General features: G+C 42.2%; 1 protein-coding gene across 3 annotated transcripts in view; it reads right to left on the reverse strand.

Moving 5' to 3' along the window:
* Positions 1-18,285, reverse strand: part of myom3 (myomesin 3) — a 248,962-nt gene that overhangs the window by 89,939 nt on the left and 140,738 nt on the right. For all 3 annotated transcript variants that reach the window (XM_062062305.1, XM_062062303.1, XM_062062304.1), the window contains exons 17-18: positions 16,383-16,570; positions 2,033-2,159 (exon numbers count right to left, since the gene is read on the reverse strand). In XM_062062305.1, the coding sequence (XP_061918289.1) occupies positions 2,033-2,159; positions 16,383-16,570 (315 nt within the window). The remainder of the gene's footprint in view (positions 1-2,032; positions 2,160-16,382; positions 16,571-18,285) is intronic.

Genomic DNA, 18,285 nt, shown 5'->3' on the forward strand with positions numbered 1-18,285 from the left:
AATTACCACTGTTTAATATGTTTGTGTGTATGCTTCACTGATGACACTATTTGTCCTACTAATTTCTGCGGTTCTTGAACTCACCATAGTGTGGACTGTGACACAACAGTTTGTCTACATGTAAAATCTCCCACTCTTTCTTTGTCTCGTTTTGTCCACCAAACTTTTTATACTGGGCGTGAACGCACAAAGGTGAGCTCTGTTGATGTTTTTGACTTGTCGGAGTGCTTATCAGGCATATTTGGTGAGTGCATGACTGCAAGCTAATCAATGCTAACGTGCTATTTATTCTAGCTGTATGTACATCATACTTGCCAACCCTCCCGTTTTTAGCGGGAGAATCCCGGTATTCAGCCGGAGCTGGAGGGGGCGGACCTGAGACTGAGTGGGGACAGCCTGTTCTCACGTCCGCTTTCCCACAATATAAACAGCTTGCCTGCCCAATGACGTCATAACATCTAGGGCTTTTAGAGAGTAGAGTGCACAACTGCGCACACAACAAGGAGACGTTCGAAGGGGAAGGTGTATGTTGCCTGTAAATATGTAGAATAGACTTCTCCAGTGAACACGGTGGCCGAAATGATTTACTCATTATGAACGGAGAAGTTAAACAGGACAATACTGCCATCTAATGGATAGCCACCGGAACACTGAAATTCAAGTATTTCTTTTATGTAAATAAATAAAATAAATATATATATATATATATATATAGAATTCACTGAAAGTCAAGTATTTCATACACACATATATATATATATATATATATATATATATATATATATATATATATATATATATATATATATATATATATATATATATATATATATATATATATATATATTAGGGATGTCCGATAATGGCTTTTTGCCGATATCCGATATTCCGATATTGTCCAACTCTTTAATTACAGATACCGATATCAACCGATACCGATATCAACCGATATATGCAGTCGTGGAATTAACACATTATTATGCCTAATTTGGACAACCAGGTATGGTGAAGATAAGGTACTTTTTAAAAAAATGAATCAAATAAAATAAGATAAATAAATTAAAAACATTTTCTTGAATAAAAAAGAAAGTAAAACAATATAAAAACAGTTACATAGAAACTAGTAATGAATGAAAATGAGTAAAATTAACTGTTAAAGGTTAGTATTATTAGTGGACCAGCAGCACGCACAATCATGTGTGCTTACGGACTGTATTCCTTGCAGACTGTATTGATATATATTGATATATAATGTAGGAACCAGAATATTGATAAGAGAAAGAAACAACCCTTTTGTGTGAATGAGTGTGAATGAGTGTAAATGGGGGAGGGAGGTTTTTTGGGTTGGTGCACTAATTGTAAGTGTATCTTGTGTTTTTTATGTGGATTAATAAATAAAAAAAAAACACGATACTGATAATAAAAAAACCGATACCGATAATTTCCGATACCGATATATACAGTCGTGGAATTAACACATTATTATGCCTAATTTGGACAACCAGGTATGGTGAAGATAAGGTCCTTTTTAAAAAAAAAAAATAAAATAAAATAAGATAAACATTTTCTTGAATGAAAAAGAAAGTAAAACAATATAAAAACAGTTACATAGAAACTAGTAATGAATGAAAATGAGTCAAATGAACTGTTAAAGGTTAGTACTATTAGTGGAGCAGCAGCACGCACAATCATGTGTGCTTACGGACTGTATCCCTTGCAGACTGTATTGATATATGTTGATATATAATGTAGGAAGCAGAATATTAATAACAGAAAGAAACAACCCTTTTGTGTGAATGAGTGTAAATGGGGGAGGGAGGTTTTTTGGGTTGGTGCACTAATTGTAAGTGTATCTTGTGTTTTTTATGTGGATTTAATTTTTTTAAATAAACGATACAGATAATAAAAAAACCGATACTGATAATTTCCGATATTACATTTTAAAGCATTTATCGGCCGACATATCTCTAGTAAATATGTTTTGAAGTAGCTTAAACCGAGCCTTTTGTTCCCCCTGCGTTTTAAACCTCACCAGGTTCTGGCATGGTCCACTTCTCACACAGGAAGGCCTCGCTGGCCTCGGACGGCTTCCCCACGCCAACCACGTTGGCGGCGGACACGCGGAACTGGTACCAAAGCCCGCTGGTCAGCTCGGAAACCTTTAAAAACAAGCGTAAGAAGGAGTAAATAAAGCGACAAGTCATTCGTCAAAGTGTAATTACTCTTGAATAAAACACAACTTGGTGTAAATTGCGCTGGCATTTGTGCTGCCTGCACTGCAAAAAGTGAAATCTAAGTAAGATGAAATATCTCAAATAAGGGTGATATTTGCTTATTTTCTGTCTGATAAGATAATTCTTCTCACTTAGCAGATTTTATGTTAGAGTGGTCGGGGGCGAAGAATGGTTGGGGGCGTGGTTAAGAGGGGGGAGGAGTATATTTACAGCTAGAATTCACCAACTTGAGTATTTCATATATAAATATATATATAAATATATATGTATATATATATATATATATATATATATATATATATATATATATATATATATATATATATATATATATATATATATATATATATATATATATATATATATATATATATATATATATATATATATATATATATATATATATATATATATATATATGTGTGTGTGGGAAAAAATCACAAGACTATTTCATCTCTACAGGCCTGTTTCATGAGGGGTTTTCCTCAATCCTCAGGAATGGAAAAAAAAAAAAAAATCCCCTTTCCTATTACGCTCTACCACGGTATCGAGCACTATTTTTTTTGGATAATCCAATTAAGACATATATATATATATATATATATATATATATATATATATATATATATATATATATATATATATATATATATATATATATATATATGTATAATATATATATATATATATAATATATATATATATATATATATATATATATATATATATATATATATATATATATATATATATATATATATATATATATGTATGAAATACTTGACTTTCAGTGAATTCTAGCTATATATATATATGTATGAAATACTTGACTTTCAGTGAATTCTAGCTATATATATATATATATATATATATATATATATATATATATATATATATATATATATATATATATATATATATATATATATATATATATATACATATATATATATTTTATTATACATATAAATAAAAGAAGAACTTGAATTTCAGTGTTCCGGAGGCTATCCAGTAGATGGCAGTATTGTCCTGTTTAAGAGTGTCACAACATTGCTGTTTATGGCAGACGAAAACGTGACTGCTGTTGTTGTGTGTTGTTACCGCGCTGGGAGGACGTTAATGAAACTGCCTAACAATAAACCCACATAAGAAACCAAGAACTCGCCCTCGATCATTCTACAGTTATAACGTGATTGGGCAGGCACGCTGTTTATATCGTGGGAAAGCGGACGTGAAAACAGACTGTCGCCGCTGTCCCCACTCAGGTCCGCTTTGAGCTGGAGAGGGCGTGGCCTCCAGCTCCGGCTGAATTCCGGGAGTATATCGGGAGAAAATTTCTTCCGGGAGGTTATCGGGAGAGGCGCTGAATTCCGGGAGTCTCCCGGTAAAACCGGGAGGGTTGGCAAGTATGCCAGGATATCACTCACCCCCTACTACACCAATACATCATCCCACTACCATCAGGGCGCAGGTACAGAACCATCAAATTCCAGAGGGCCCGCCTCAGGAAAAGCCTTATCCCTGCAGCTTTAGCCGCCCTTAACAGCAGGCCCGGCCGACCTGTCTGACAAGCCTGTAAATGTGTCTTGGTCATGTATGATGTCTTTTTGTTAATTTCGTTTTGTCTATTGTTTAAATGTACGGCAGTGAAAATTAATTTCCACAAGGGGACCAATAAATCTAAATCTATTTAAAATACCCCTAATTTTGGTATTTTTTTTCTTGTTTTTGAACACTGACTTTTTGCAGTGTGGATTTGTTGTTCCTGGGTCACACAGGAGCCTCCCTCCTGACCGAAGAAGGCCTTTTAGAAAGGCATTACTGCTGCTGGCTGCGCTGTCACAGCATTTTCTCTGAGCCCTCAGACACTCCAGCTTTGGGATTCAACTTATTGATCCGCACATTGATCTTACTATTCGTCGCCACTTAGACTCTAAGGCTCTTATCGCCTCCGCGAGCCGCTCTCCACTCTCTCACCGAGACTAAATGATGCACTCGGAGGGAGAGCGCCATCCAAAAAAACAGTGACATTTATTTTGTGGAATTCAAATGGTTTCTGCAAAGGGGGAAAAAAAAAAGGGGAGATAGAGGTTGCATCCACTAGGTGGCGCACAGGCTGCGTTTCATTATTGGACTCCATGTTCATCCCCAGGTGTAATGAGCCTTTGACCTGTTCAATAAATCATGCTGGAATAGATGCAATCCTTCACCAGGAAGTGTGCAGTTGTGCTATATGTTCTTATCGGAGTGTTGCTTAAAGCAGGAGTAGACAGAAAAATGTCACTTTTGACCTTTTATGAAACCCACTACAACCAATCCAGAGTAGTTTTGTGGATAAACCCTGGTTTTATTTCCTCTCATTTTTGCAGCATATTTGTAATGGCCATAGGGGTCCATCGATGTGTATAAATATATAATAAATATTGCCAGTCACAATTAACTTGTGCTCAGCTGGGAAAAGAAGTATACATATACTTATTATGTCATCCATTTACCTAATATTATGAACTGTTACAGGCGTGTTAAAGGCCTACTGAAAGCCACTACTAGCGACCACGCAGTCTTGATAGTTTACCTGTATATATCAATGACGAAATCTTAACATTGCAACACATGCCAATACGGCCGGGTTAGATTAGTAGAGTGCAATTTTAAATTTCCCGCGAAATATCCTGCTGAAAACGTCTCGGTATGATGACGTTTGCGCGTGACGTCACGGATTGTAGCGGACATTTTGGGACAGCATTGTGGCCAGCTATTAAGTCGTCTGTTTTCATCGCAAAATTCCACAGTGTTCTGGACATCTGTGTTGGTGAATTTTTTGCAATTTGTTTAATGAACAATGGAGATAGCAAAGAAGAAAGCGGTAGGTGGGAAGCGGTGTATTAGCGGCCGGCTGCAGCAACACAAACACGTAGCGGCTACGTCGTAGCCGGTGTTTCATTGTTTACATTCCCGAAATATGACAGTCAAGCTTTACCATTGGCCTGTGGAGAACTGGGACAACATAGACTCTTACCAGGAGGACTTTGAGTTGGATACACGCTACCGTGAGTACGCAGCTGCGGCTTCCAAACATTTGATCGCTTGCCCGTAAGTGCGTGCCGTTATGTGCATGTCACGTACGTAACTTTGGGGAAATATATGTGCTGTATGAACTTTGGGGAGGTGAACGGTACTTTGGGCTGTGGGATTGAGTGTGTTGTGCGGGTGTTTGATTTGTATCGGCGGGTTATATGGACGGGGGGGGGAGGTGTTTGTTATGCGGGATTAATTTGTGGCATATTAAATATAAGCCTGGTTGTGTTGTGGCTAATAGAGTATATATATGTCTTGTGTTTATTTACTGTTTTAGTCATTCCCAGCTGAATATCAGGTCCCACCCGCCTCTCACAGCATCTTCCCTATCTGAATCGTTTCCACTGCCCTCTACTCCTTCACTCTCACTTTCCTCATCCACAAATATTTCATCCTGTTTTAGTCATTCCCAGCTGAATATCAGGTCCCACCCGTGACTCCTTAATTTGCGTAGTGGCAGCGACACCCGGAGAACTTGGGTGCGTTTGTTACATATTTTATAATCAAATGTGATGAATAAAAGTGGTGGTCCTCGGTTTAATAATGGATTCGATTTTATATTGCGCTTTTCTATTACTAGATACTCAAAGCGCTCTCAGAGAAGTGGGAAGCCATCATTCATTCACACCTGGTGGTGGTAAGCTACATTTGTAGCCACATCTGCCCTGGGGTAGACTGACGGAAGCGAGGCTGCCAGTTTGCGCCTACGGCCCCTCCGACCACCACCTAGCATTCATTCATCATTCATTCACCAGTGTGAGCGGCACCGGGGGCAAGGGTGAAGTGTCCTGCCCAAGGACACAACGGCAGCGATTTGGATGTCAAGAGGCGGGGAGCGAACCTGCAACCCTCAGGTTTATGACACAGGTGTCAAACTCAAGGCCCGGGGACCAGTTCTGGCCCGCCACATCATTTTATGTGGCCCGCGACAGCCTGGAAAAAATGGGTTTCAATAAAATACTTAAAACATTTTTTTTTTTTTAACTAAATGCATTTGTTCTTTCAATTTTGACAGAAAAAAATGCATATTTTAAACTTCTAATACATGGAAGAATATTTTTTTCTTCTAAAATTTGGTGGGTGCGGCTTAAAGGGGAACTGCACTTTTTTTTGGAATTTTGCCTATCTTTCACAGTCATTATAAAAGACATGACGACGGATGAATTTTTTTGTTATAATGCATTCTAACTCGTAAATTAACGTGAATAAAAGTCAGCCTACAGTGGAACCAATGGGAAGTACTTTTTGCTATCGCTTATTCACGAATTAAAAGAAAAAAGAAAAGAAAAAACATACCATCCATCCATCCATCCATCCATCTTCTTCCGCTTATCCGAGGTCGGGTCGCGGGGGCAGCAGCTTAAGCAGGGAAGCCCAGACTTCCCTCTCCCCAGCCACTTCGTCCAGCTCTTCCCGGGGGATCCCGAGGCGTTCCCAGGCCAGCCGGGAGACATAGTCTTCCCAACGTGTCCTGGGTCTTCCCCGTGGCTTCCTACCGGTCGGACGTGCCCTAAACACCTCCCTAGGGAGGCGTTCGGGTGGCATCCTGACCAGATGCCCGAACCACCTCATCTGGCTCCTCTCCATGTGGAGGAGCAGCGGCTTTACTTTGAGCTCCCCCCGGATGGCAGAGCTTCTCACCCTATCTCTAAGAGAGAGCCCCGCCACCCGGCGGAGGAAACTCATTTCGGCCGCTTGTACCCGTGATCTTGTCCTTTCGGTCATGACCCAAAGCTCATGACCATAGGTGAGGATGGGAACGTAGATCGACCGCTAAATTGAGAGCTTTGCCTTCCGGCTCAGCTCCTTCTTCACCACAACGGATCGATACAGCGTCCGCATTACTGAAGACGCCGCACCGATCCGCCTGTCGATCTCACGATCCACTCTTCCCTCACTCGTGAACAAGACTCCGAGGTACTTGAACTCCTCCACTTGGGGCAGGGTCTCCTCCGCAACCCGGAGATGGCACTCCACCCTTTTCCGGGCGAGAACCATGGATTCGGACTTGGAGGTGCTGATTCTCATCCCAGTCGCTTCACACTCAGCTGCGAACCGATCCAGCGAGAGCTGAAGATCCTGGCCAGATGAAGCCATCAGGACCACATCATCTGCAAAAAGCAGAGACCTAATCCTGCAGCCACCAAACCAGATCCCCTCAACGCCTTGACTGCGCCTAGAAATTCTGTCCATAAAAGTTCTGAACAGAATGGGTGACAAAGGGCAGCCTTGGCGGAGTCCAACTCTCACTGGAAACGTGTCCGACTTACTGCCAGCAATGCGGACCAAGCTCTGACACTGATCATACAGGGAGCGGACCGCCACAATCAGACAGTCCGATACCCCATACTCTCTGAGCACTCCCCACAGGACTTCCCGAGGGACACGGTCGAATGCCTTCTCCAAGTCCACAAAACACATGTAGACTGGTTGGGCAAACTCCCATGCACCCTCAAGGACCCTGCCGAGAGTATAGAGCTGGTCCACAGTTCCACGACCAGGACGAAAACCACACTGTTCCTCCTGAATCCGAGGTTCGACTATCCGGCGTAGCCTCCTCTCCAGCACACCTGAATAGACCTTACCGGGAAGGCTGAGGAGTGTGATCCCACGATAGTTAGAACACACCCTCCGGTTCCCCCTCTTAAAGAGAGGAACCACCACCCCGGTCTGCCAATCCAGAGGTACCGCCCCCGATGTCCACGCGATGCTGCAGAGTCTTGTCAACCAAGACAGCCCCACAGCATCCAGAGCCTTAAGGAACTCTGGGCGGATCTCATCCACCCCCGGGGCCTTGCCACCGAGGAGCTTTTTAACTACCTCAGCAACCTCAGCCCCAGAAATAGGAGAGCCCACCACAGATTCCCCAGGCACTACTTCCTCATAGGAAGAAGTGTTGGTGGGATTGAGGAGGTCTTCGAAGTATTCCCTCCACCGATCCACAACATCCGCAGTCGAGGTCAGCAGAACACCATCCTCACCATACACGGTGTTGATAGTGCACTGCTTCCCCTTCCTGAGGCGGCGGATGGTGGTCCAGAATCGCTTCGAAGCCGTCCGGAAGTCGTTTTCCATGGCTTCCCCGAACTCCTCCCATGTCCGAGTTTTTGCCTCCGCGACGCCCGAAGCCGCACACCGCTTGGCCTGTCGGTACCTGTCCGCTGCCTCAGGAGTCCTATGAGCCAAAAGAACCCGATAGGACTCCTTCTTCAGCTTGACGGCATCCCTCACCGCCGGTGTCCACCAACGGGTTCTAGGATTACCGCCACGACAGGCACCAACTACCTTGCGGCCACAGCTCCAATCAGCCGCCTCGACAATAGAGGTGCGGAACTCAATGTCCAGCACCTCCCTCGTGACATGTTCAAAGTTCTTCCGGAGGTGGGAATTGAAACTCTCTCTGACAGGAGACTCTGCCAGACGTTCCCAGCAAACCCTCACAATGTGTTTGGGCCTGCCAGGTCTGTCCGGCATCCTCCCCCACCATCGCAGCCAACTCACCACCAGGTGGTGATCGGTAGAAAGCTCCGCCCCTCTCTTCACCCGAGTGTCCAAAACATGAGGCTGCAAATCCGACGACACAACTACAAAGTCGATCATGGAACTGCGGCCTAGGGTGTCCTGGTGCCAAGTGCACATATGGACACCCTTATGTTTGAACATGGTGTTTGTTATGGACAATCTGTGACGGGCACAAAAGTCCAATAACAAAACACCGCTCGGGTTCAGATCCGGGCAGCCATTCTTCCCAATCACGCCTCTCCAGGTTTCACTGTCGCTGCCAACATGAGCATTGAAGTCCCCCAGTAGAACGAGGGAATCACCCGGGGGAGCACTCTCAAGTACTCCCTCGAGTGAATCCAAAAAGGGTAGGTACACTGAGCTGCGGTTTGGCGCGTAAGCGCAAACCACAGTCAGGACCCGTTCCCCCACCCGAAGGCGGAGGGAAGCTACCCTCTCGTCCACCGGGTTGAACTCCAACATGCAGGCTCTGAGCCGGGGGGCAACAAGAATTGCCACTCCAGCCCGTCGCCTCTCACTGCCGGCAACACTAGAGTAGAAGAGAGTCCAGCCCCTCTCGAGAGAACTGGTTCCAGAGCCCTTGCTGTGCGTCGAAGTGAGTCCGACTATGTCTAGTCAGAACTTCTCCACCTCGCGCACTAGCTCAGGCTCCTTCCCCCCCAGCGAGGTGACGTTCCACGTCCCAAGAGCTAGCTTCTGTAGCCGAGGATCGGACCGCCAAGTGCCCTGCCTTCGGCTGCCGCCCAGCTCACGTCGCACCCGACCTCTATGACCCCTGCTATGGGTGGTGAGCCCATTGGAGGGGGAACCCACGTTGCCTCTTCCATGGGGACAGGCCCGGCCACCAGGCGCTCGCCATCGTGCCCCACCTCCGGGCCTGGCTCCAGAGGGGGGCCCCGGTGACCCGCGTCCGGGCGAGGGTAATCTGGGTCCATAACATACCACATTTTCCAAACTATAAATCGCTACTTTTATCCCATGCTTTGAATCCTGCGGCTTATAAAACAGCGCAGCTAATTTATGGATCTTTCTATGCTAACGCCCATTAAGTTTTGTATTCGACAAATAATTATCATATAAACACAGACAGAGACACTCACTGAAAAGGTGTGTTAGTGTTTTTGCCATGTTGTTAGCATTAGCTAATATGCTATCAAGTTTACAAGTATCAGTGTTAGTATTATCAAATTTACTATATCATTATTTTTGTATTGTTTCAGTTTCGTAAATTCATTAAAACGTCACAGTGGAGTTTTTGAGTCCATTTAGCCAATTGGAGAGCTAGCTTCTGTTTTCTTTGATCTGCCGTTTTACTGGCATTTGACAGGCACCGTTTGGAAACAATTGAGGTATGTAAATAAACATTTACAAAATCTTTCTGTGTAAATAACTGATTTCACAACATATATATCTGTGGCTTATAGTCTGGTACAGCTAATATATGGAAAAATAGGGAATAAGCGGTAGAAAATGGATGGATGGATGGATGTTTTTCTTCTAAAATTTGGTGGAACTGCACTTTTTTTTTGAATTTTGCCCATCTTTCACAGTCATTATAAAAGACATGACGACGGATGGATTTTAAATTTTTTTTATAATACATTCTAACTCGTAAATTAATGTGAATAAAAGTCAGCCTACAGTGGAACCAATGGGAAGTACTCTACTCCGCCCATGAAATCCAATAAACGACCATCAAAAAACTGGCAACAATACTCAATTTACATTTTGTGATTTGAATATTAACTATGTATTAGTAATTTTGTTATTATAAGGGATAACGCAGACCATGTTTACATCATCGAGTGGTCTGCTGTTTCCTCGCTTCCCTGCTCCCTGTAGATCATAAATCATGCCTCCCACCTCAAACTTCAATATTATCTGATCATGCCAATTATAATATATACTGTATTGCAAAACTATTCTCGTGAGATAAAAACACATAGTTAACTATATGCTTGTCACCTTTATTTATGATTTTATAGCAAGTTATACATAAAAAATATAATAATCAAATGCATATGCATTTCGATTAATCATGATTAATCGCAGGTTATTACTCGCATGCATAATGTAAATTAATTTTAAAAAAGCGGCCCTCTGAAAGCAGCCATTACTGCGATGTGGCCCTCAATGAAAACAAGTTTGACGCTCCTGGTTTATGACGTCGTTTATGCAAAAATGTACTCGCATAAAATCGGAATAATGTACAAACAGAAACATAACTAGTTTTGTGTGCATGGGGAAAGAATGCGTGTTCATTTATAATAAGGATGTGCCTTTTTGTTGGTGTTCTCCTGTGTTTTGTGTCGTTTCCTGTCCCTTTGATTTTCTTTCCGTGGCACTTCCTGTTGTGTTGGTGTTTTTTTGTGACAGCTTCACACATCTTGCCCAGAGCATTTCCCCCTCACCTGTTTTGGGTTTGCAAGCAGTCCTATTCAAGATGAGCGTGAGCCACAATTCTTTGTCGGGACTTTGTTTTGGAAATGATAATCATTCATGTGAACGCGCTTTCCTCCTGCCTGGAGTTTTGCTCTATTCCAGCCTTCCATTTTGTTGTTTTGCACCTGTCAGTCTTAGTTTCGTTTTTGCATAGCCCTCCCTATGCTTCAGTGCCTTCCCAGCGGCACTCATCTTTGTTTGTTCTGAGCGTGCGGGTAAATACTTTTACCTGCACGTTGCCAAATACAATAAAACAAAAACTTTTGTTTGTTTATTAAAGGCCTACTGAAATTAATTTTTTTTATTTAAACGGGGATAGCAGATCTATTCTATGTGTCATACTTGATCATTTCGCGATATTGCCATATTTTTGCTGAAAGGATTTAGTATAGAACAACGACGATAAAGATCGCAACTTTTGGTATCTGATAAAAAAAGGCTTGCCCCTACCGGAAGTAGCGTGACGTAGTCAGTTGAACATATACGCAAAGTTCCCTATTGTTTACAATGATGGCCGCATGAAGTGAGAGAGATTCGGACCGAGAAAGCGACAATTTCCCCATTAGTTTGAGCGAGGATGAAAGATTTGTGGATGAGGAAAGTGCAAGTGAAGGACTAGTGGGGAGTTGAAGCTATTCAGATAGGGAAGATGCTGTGAGAGCCGGGGGTGACCTGATATTCAGCTGGGAATGACTAAAACAGTAAATAAACACAAGACATATATATACTCTATTAGCCACAACACAACCAGGCTTATATTTAATATGCCACAAATTAATCCTGCATAAAAACACCTACGTCTTTGTTATGCTAGCTCCTAGCTCCTATGCTAGCTCCTAGCTCCATAGAACACGCCAATACAATTCAAACACCTGATCAACACACACAATCACTCAGCCCAAAAGACCGTTCACCTAACCCAAGGTTCATAAAGCTTATATATTTTAAAAAAGTTACGTACATACGCAAAAAAAAAAGTTGCGCACATACGGTCAAGCGATCAAATGTTTAGAAGCCAAAGCTGCATACTCACGGTAGCACGTCTGCGTCTTTGTCATCCAAATCAAAGTAATCCTGGTAAGAGTCTGTGTTGTCCCAGTTCTCTACAGGCGTCTGTGTATCGAAGTCAAAAGTCCTCCTGGTTAGAGTCTCTGTTATCCGAGTTCTTCCATCTTGACTGCATCTTTCGGGAATGTAAACAAAGAAGCGCCGGCTGTGTACTGTTGTTGCTGACTTCGTTCGAAAAATACGTCCGTTTCGCACCGACAACTTTCTTCTTTGCTTGCTCAGCTTCTTTCTCCATAATGCAATGAACATGATTGCAACAGATTCACGAACACAGATGTCCAGAATACTGTGGAATTATGAAATGAAAACAGAGCTTTTTCGTATTGGCTTCAATGTGGAAGCCATACCCGTGTTCCCTGGTCTACGTCACGCGCATACGTCATCCTCAGAGGCGTTTCGAACCGGAAGTTTAGCGGCAAATTTAAAATGTCACTTTATAAGTTAACCCGGCCGTATTGGCATGTGTTATAATGTTAAGATTTCATCATTGATATATAAACTATCAGACTGCGTGGTCGCTAGTAGTGGCTTTCAGTAGGACTTTAAGAAGAATACACATAATCCTCGCAAAGGATTAAAAAAAAAAAAGGTGGGTGCAAATGAGCCTTTTTGTATCTTTGGGTAGGGGTGTAACGGTACACAAAAATTTCGGTTCGGTACGTACCTCGGTTTAGAGGTCACGGTTCGGTTCATTTTCAGTACAGTAAGAAAACAACAAAATATATATTTTTGGGTTATTTATTTACCAAATTTGCAAAATCTTCCACCAAAAATATTTTTCTTAGTGTAATATTTGGTGTGAAGTAATGGGAACCTTGGATAGGTCAATAATTCATAATAACATTGATTTTGATTCAATATTATGTTTTGAGCAATGACAGTTTGAAAGAAAAAACAACAGCTTTGTTTTATTAGTCAACATTGCAACTTTTTCTAAATTACATTTAACCTTTAAGCTTTTTTATTTCACTTTTGTTATGTTTTTGTTTATTTGAATAGTATTTTTAGAATGTGCCGTGGGCCTTTAAAACATTAGCTGTGGGCCGCAAATGGCCTCCGGGGCACACTTTTGACACCCCTGCTATAGATAATAAAACATTAAATGTGATAAATCTATGGATAAAAAGCAGAGCCTGGCGACGTTTATCATAACTCTCTCTCTCTCTCTCTCTCTCTGCCCCTCCCTCACCAATGCTGCTGCACGCACAATTTGTTTTGTTTTTAACCCCTTCTTAACCCTGCAAGTACATTGAAAATGCACGCAACCCTAACTCAAAATGCCGGACATTTGAGGCATTTAAGAAACTCCGCCCTGACAGCTCCGCAAAAGAGGACATGTCCGGTGAAAAGAAGACGTATGGTCAGTCTATCCTAGCCCGTTAGCTGCTAGCATGCCGTGTGTTGTGCCTCGGTGTGCATTGTTTACACAACGTGCGTTACGCTACTTAATATGTCCGTGTGGAAACTCGTTCAGTACACCTCCGAACCGAACCGGAACCCCCGTACCGAAACGGTTCAATACAAATACACGAACCGTTACACCAATATCTTCGGGTATAAGTTGGATGTCAAAGTTGACCGACTTCTTGGTTTATAGCCTCAGCCTTCTACTATCCAGGTGAGAGGCAGGATTTATAATCTAGAATTAACTTTCACCAGCTCAGAGGCATCAACTCACCGGCTCATGATGTCAATACAGCGGCAGAAGCTAGTTGCCTCCTTATGATCAATGCGCCGCTAAAAATAAGTCCATAACGTTAGCGGCTATAATAACAATATCGCTAATACTTGGTTAATTTTTAGGTCACGAAATGTAAATGGGGTATTGTTGGCGGTTTTTGGATGGTTATTCAGAGGGCTTTGTGGGCGGGACAGACAAGCTCACTTTGGCTCCATTGTTAGCTGAGTTTTGCTATTGCTTATTCACAAATTAAAATAATTTAAAAAAGAAAAAAACACACCACATTTTCCCAACTATAAATCGCTACTTTTATCCCATGCTTTGAATCCTGCGGCTTACGGGTCGTGGTTAGCGCCTTGCATGGCAGCTCCCGCCATCAGTGTGTGAATGGGTGAATGTGGAAATAGTGTCAAAGCGCTTTGAGTCCCTTGAAGGTAGAAAAGCACTATAAAAGTATAACCCATTTACCATTTACCATTTACTAGGGGTGTAACGGTACGTGTATTTGTATTGAACCGTTTCGGTACGGGGGTTCCGGTTCGGTTTGGAGGTGTACCAAACAAGTTTCCACACGGACATATTAAGTAGCATAATGCACGTTGTGTAAACAATGCACACGGAGGCACAACACACGGCATGCTAGCAGCTAACGGGCTAGGATAGACTGACCATACGTCCTCTTTTCACCGGACATGTCCTCTTTTGCGGAGCTGTCAGGGCGGAGTTTCTTAAATGCCTCAAATGTCCGGCATTTTGAGTTAGGGTTGCGTGTATTTTCAATGTACGTTCAGGGTTAAGAAGGGCTTAAAAACAAAACAAATTGTGCGCGCAGCAGCATTGGTGAGGGAGGGGCAGAGACAGAGAGAGAGAAAGAGAGTTATGATAAACGCGCATGCGTCGCCAGGCTCTGCTTTTTATCCATAGATTTATCACATTTAATGTTTTATTATCTATAGCAGGGGTGTCAAAAGTGTGCCCCGGAGGCCATTTGCGGCCCACAGCTAATGTTTTAAAGGCCCACGGCACATTCTAAAAATACTATTCAAATAAACAAAAACATAACAAAAGTGAAATAAAAAAGCTTAAAGGTTAAATGTAATTTAGAAAAAGTTGCAATGTTGACTAATGAAACAAAGCTGTTTTTTTCTCTTTCAAACTGTCATTGCTGAAAACTATGATAATATCGGCCTGCCGATAATATCGGCCAATAAATGCTTTAAAATGTAATATCGGAAATTATCGGCATCGTTTTTTAAATTTTTTTTATTATTATTATTTTTTTATTAAATCAACATAAAAAACACAAGGTACACTTACAATTAGTGCACCAACCCAAAAAAACCTCCCTCCCCCATTCACTCATTCACACAAAAGGGTTGTTTCTTTCTGTTATTAATATTCTGCTTCCAACATTATATATCAATATATATCAATACAGTCTGCAAGGAATACAGTCCGTAAGCACACATGATTGTGCGTGCTCCTGTTCCACTAATAGTACTAACCTTTAACAGTTCATTTTACTCATTTTCATTCATTACTAGTTTCTATGTAACTGTTTTTATATTGTTTTACTTTCTTTTTTATTCAAGAAAATTTTTTAAATTTATTTATCTGAATTTTTTTTTTTTGTAATTTTTTAAAAGGACCTTATCTCCACCATACCTGGTTGTCCAAATTAGGCATAATAATGTGTTAATTCCACGACTGAATATATCAGTATCGGTTGATATCGGTATCGGTAATTGAGAGTTGGACAATATCGGAATATCGGCAAAAAAGCCATTATCGGACATCCCTACTCAAAACATAATATTGAATCAAAATCAATGTTATTATGAATTATTGACCTATCCAAGGTTCCCATTACTTCACATAAAATTTTCCACAAAGAAAAATATTTTTGGTGGAAGATTTTGCAAATTTGGTAAATAAATAACCCAAAAATGTATATTTTGTTGTTTTCTTATTGTACCGAAAATGAACCGAACCGTGACCTCTAAACCGAGGTAATGTTTGTGTACCGTTACACCCCCAGGAAATCGTGTCAAAGCGCTTTGAGTGCCTTGAAGGTAGAAAAGCGCTATACAAATATAACCCATTTACCATTTACCATTTACCAAACATGTGTAATCAAAGAGCACCTGTCATCTCCCAGGAAAGGGCCCAGCATTCCCAAGTATTAGTATCCATGGACACAAGCCTGTTGCCTAGTGACACGGACCATGTCATCTTGGAGCCAATGTTGTTGTTGTTAACTGTGATTAGCATAATTATATGAATAATGGGACTTCTACCGACTCTCATTCAAGGTGAAAAGTAGTAAACAAGGAAAAAAAAACAATGATTTCGCCCACCGTAGCTCGCCGCTCTTTGACCGCCTCCACGTTGACCTCCCGCCACGTTTCCGCCCCCGCCTCCTGCTGGTCCAGATAGTAGCCCGTCACAGGTGTGCCGCCATCATGGCGAGGCCTCTTCCAGCCCAACACCATCTCCGAACCGGTGCACAGCAGCAAAGCGATGGCTGAGGGAGCCGAGGGAACACCTGAAGTGGACAGACGTAAATACAAAACAAACAAATGAATGCACTGCGGGCAGAGAAGAGAAGAAATGACAATAAAACCGTGTGGAGTGGGGAGGCGTGGCCTGCGGGCCTGCTGCGGAACGGGGTGTACCAGGACCGGCCTCGAAGATGATTGATCATTACCATCTTGAGGGTAATGATTCAATTCAGAACCGATTCTCGATTCAAAACGATTCTCGAGTCAAAATCAATACTTTGGGTGCCAGTTCTATGATTAACTATATTCCTCCATTAAATAGATAAAGAGCTCTGACACATTTCTATATGACTTAAAAGAAAACTGTTTTTTTTTTAATTAAATACTCCCCAAATATTTAATAAAGTCCAAATAAGGCAACAAGAAAAGTATCCAACACTTCTCTTGTCAGGTTCAAACACTGATGACATTTATTAAACAAGACAAGAAGCAAGGAATCAAACAGAGACCGAATTCAATTTAGCTCAACTGAGGAGATACGCGTAGAGACTGTACCATTGTACAGTGTCGTCCCACGCTATGACGGAAGATTGTACGCCGCATCTTTTATTTGGGGCGGTATAGCTCAGTTGGTAGAGTGGCCGTGCCAGCAACTTGAGGGTTCCAGGTTCGATTCCCGCTTCCGCCATCCTAGTCCTTGCCGTTGTGTCCTTGGGCAAGACACTTTACCCACCTGCTCCCAGTGCCACCCACACTGGTATAAATGTACCTTAGATATTGGGTTTCACTATGTAAAAGCGCTTTGAGTCACTAGAGAAAAGCGCTATATAAATATAAAAGAGAGAGAAAAGAGAGAAATTTGGACTTTCCTTGATTACATGGCAACAGCTGTTTCTAAGGGAGGGGGGGTCGTAAACAGCCATCACCCTTATCACAAAACAGTTCAAAGAAACCCTGCTTCCTCTCCGCTTTGTAGATCTCTTCGTCGATGGCCCAGGTGGGCCTTGTTATCTAATCACCTGTCGCCTTTATTAGCAGCAGCCGTGACGAGACGAGTTAGTCGGAGTTGGAGGTGCCGCTGAGCGGACGCAGCAGACAAAGACACTTTGCTGAAAAGCAAATGCCTCTGCACCTTTTATGAAAATAAAACAGTGTTATACCCTGAAATTCCTGTCTCTCCTGGCTGTGTGTGGTGGTCCGAAGAACCCACTAGAGGGCAACTTCTACAAACCGTAACCCTCTATGACGTATTTTAAGAACCTACTGCATAATACCCATTTCTTTAATGACATTATTTGACATTTCAGTGCATTTCTAAGCTTTTAACCGCCATGCACTGGCTCACTGGCAGAAGTCAATGGCTCGGAGTGAGTGGAAAGAAAATGAGTCAGACTCGTTATCTGACACTGCGTCACGAGATGGGTCAGCGGGTCTCTAGCAGGCGCGTCATCGTCATCTGTCAAGAACGGCAACAACCTTCTAATGACTAACAGCCGGCAGCATTTGAAGTTGTTAAGTCAAAGTACACGCAGCTGCTTTGTTTGCAGTTATAATGTGATTGCCTGTTTGTTGGTTGGTTAGTTTAGTTGAGTGTTTTTCAACCACCAGGTAGGTGTGCCGTGAGATACAGTCTGGTGTGCCATGGGAAATGATCTAGTTTCACCTTTTGGGTTAAATATATTATTTGCAAAGCAGTAATTATAGTCTGCAAATGATGTGTTGTTGTTGAGTGTCGGTGCTGTCTAGAGCTCGGCAGAGT

The sequence above is a fragment of the Entelurus aequoreus genome, linkage group LG11 (genome assembly GCF_033978785.1).
Source record: "Entelurus aequoreus isolate RoL-2023_Sb linkage group LG11, RoL_Eaeq_v1.1, whole genome shotgun sequence".
In the NCBI taxonomy this organism is placed as follows: Eukaryota; Metazoa; Chordata; class Actinopteri; order Syngnathiformes; family Syngnathidae; genus Entelurus; species Entelurus aequoreus.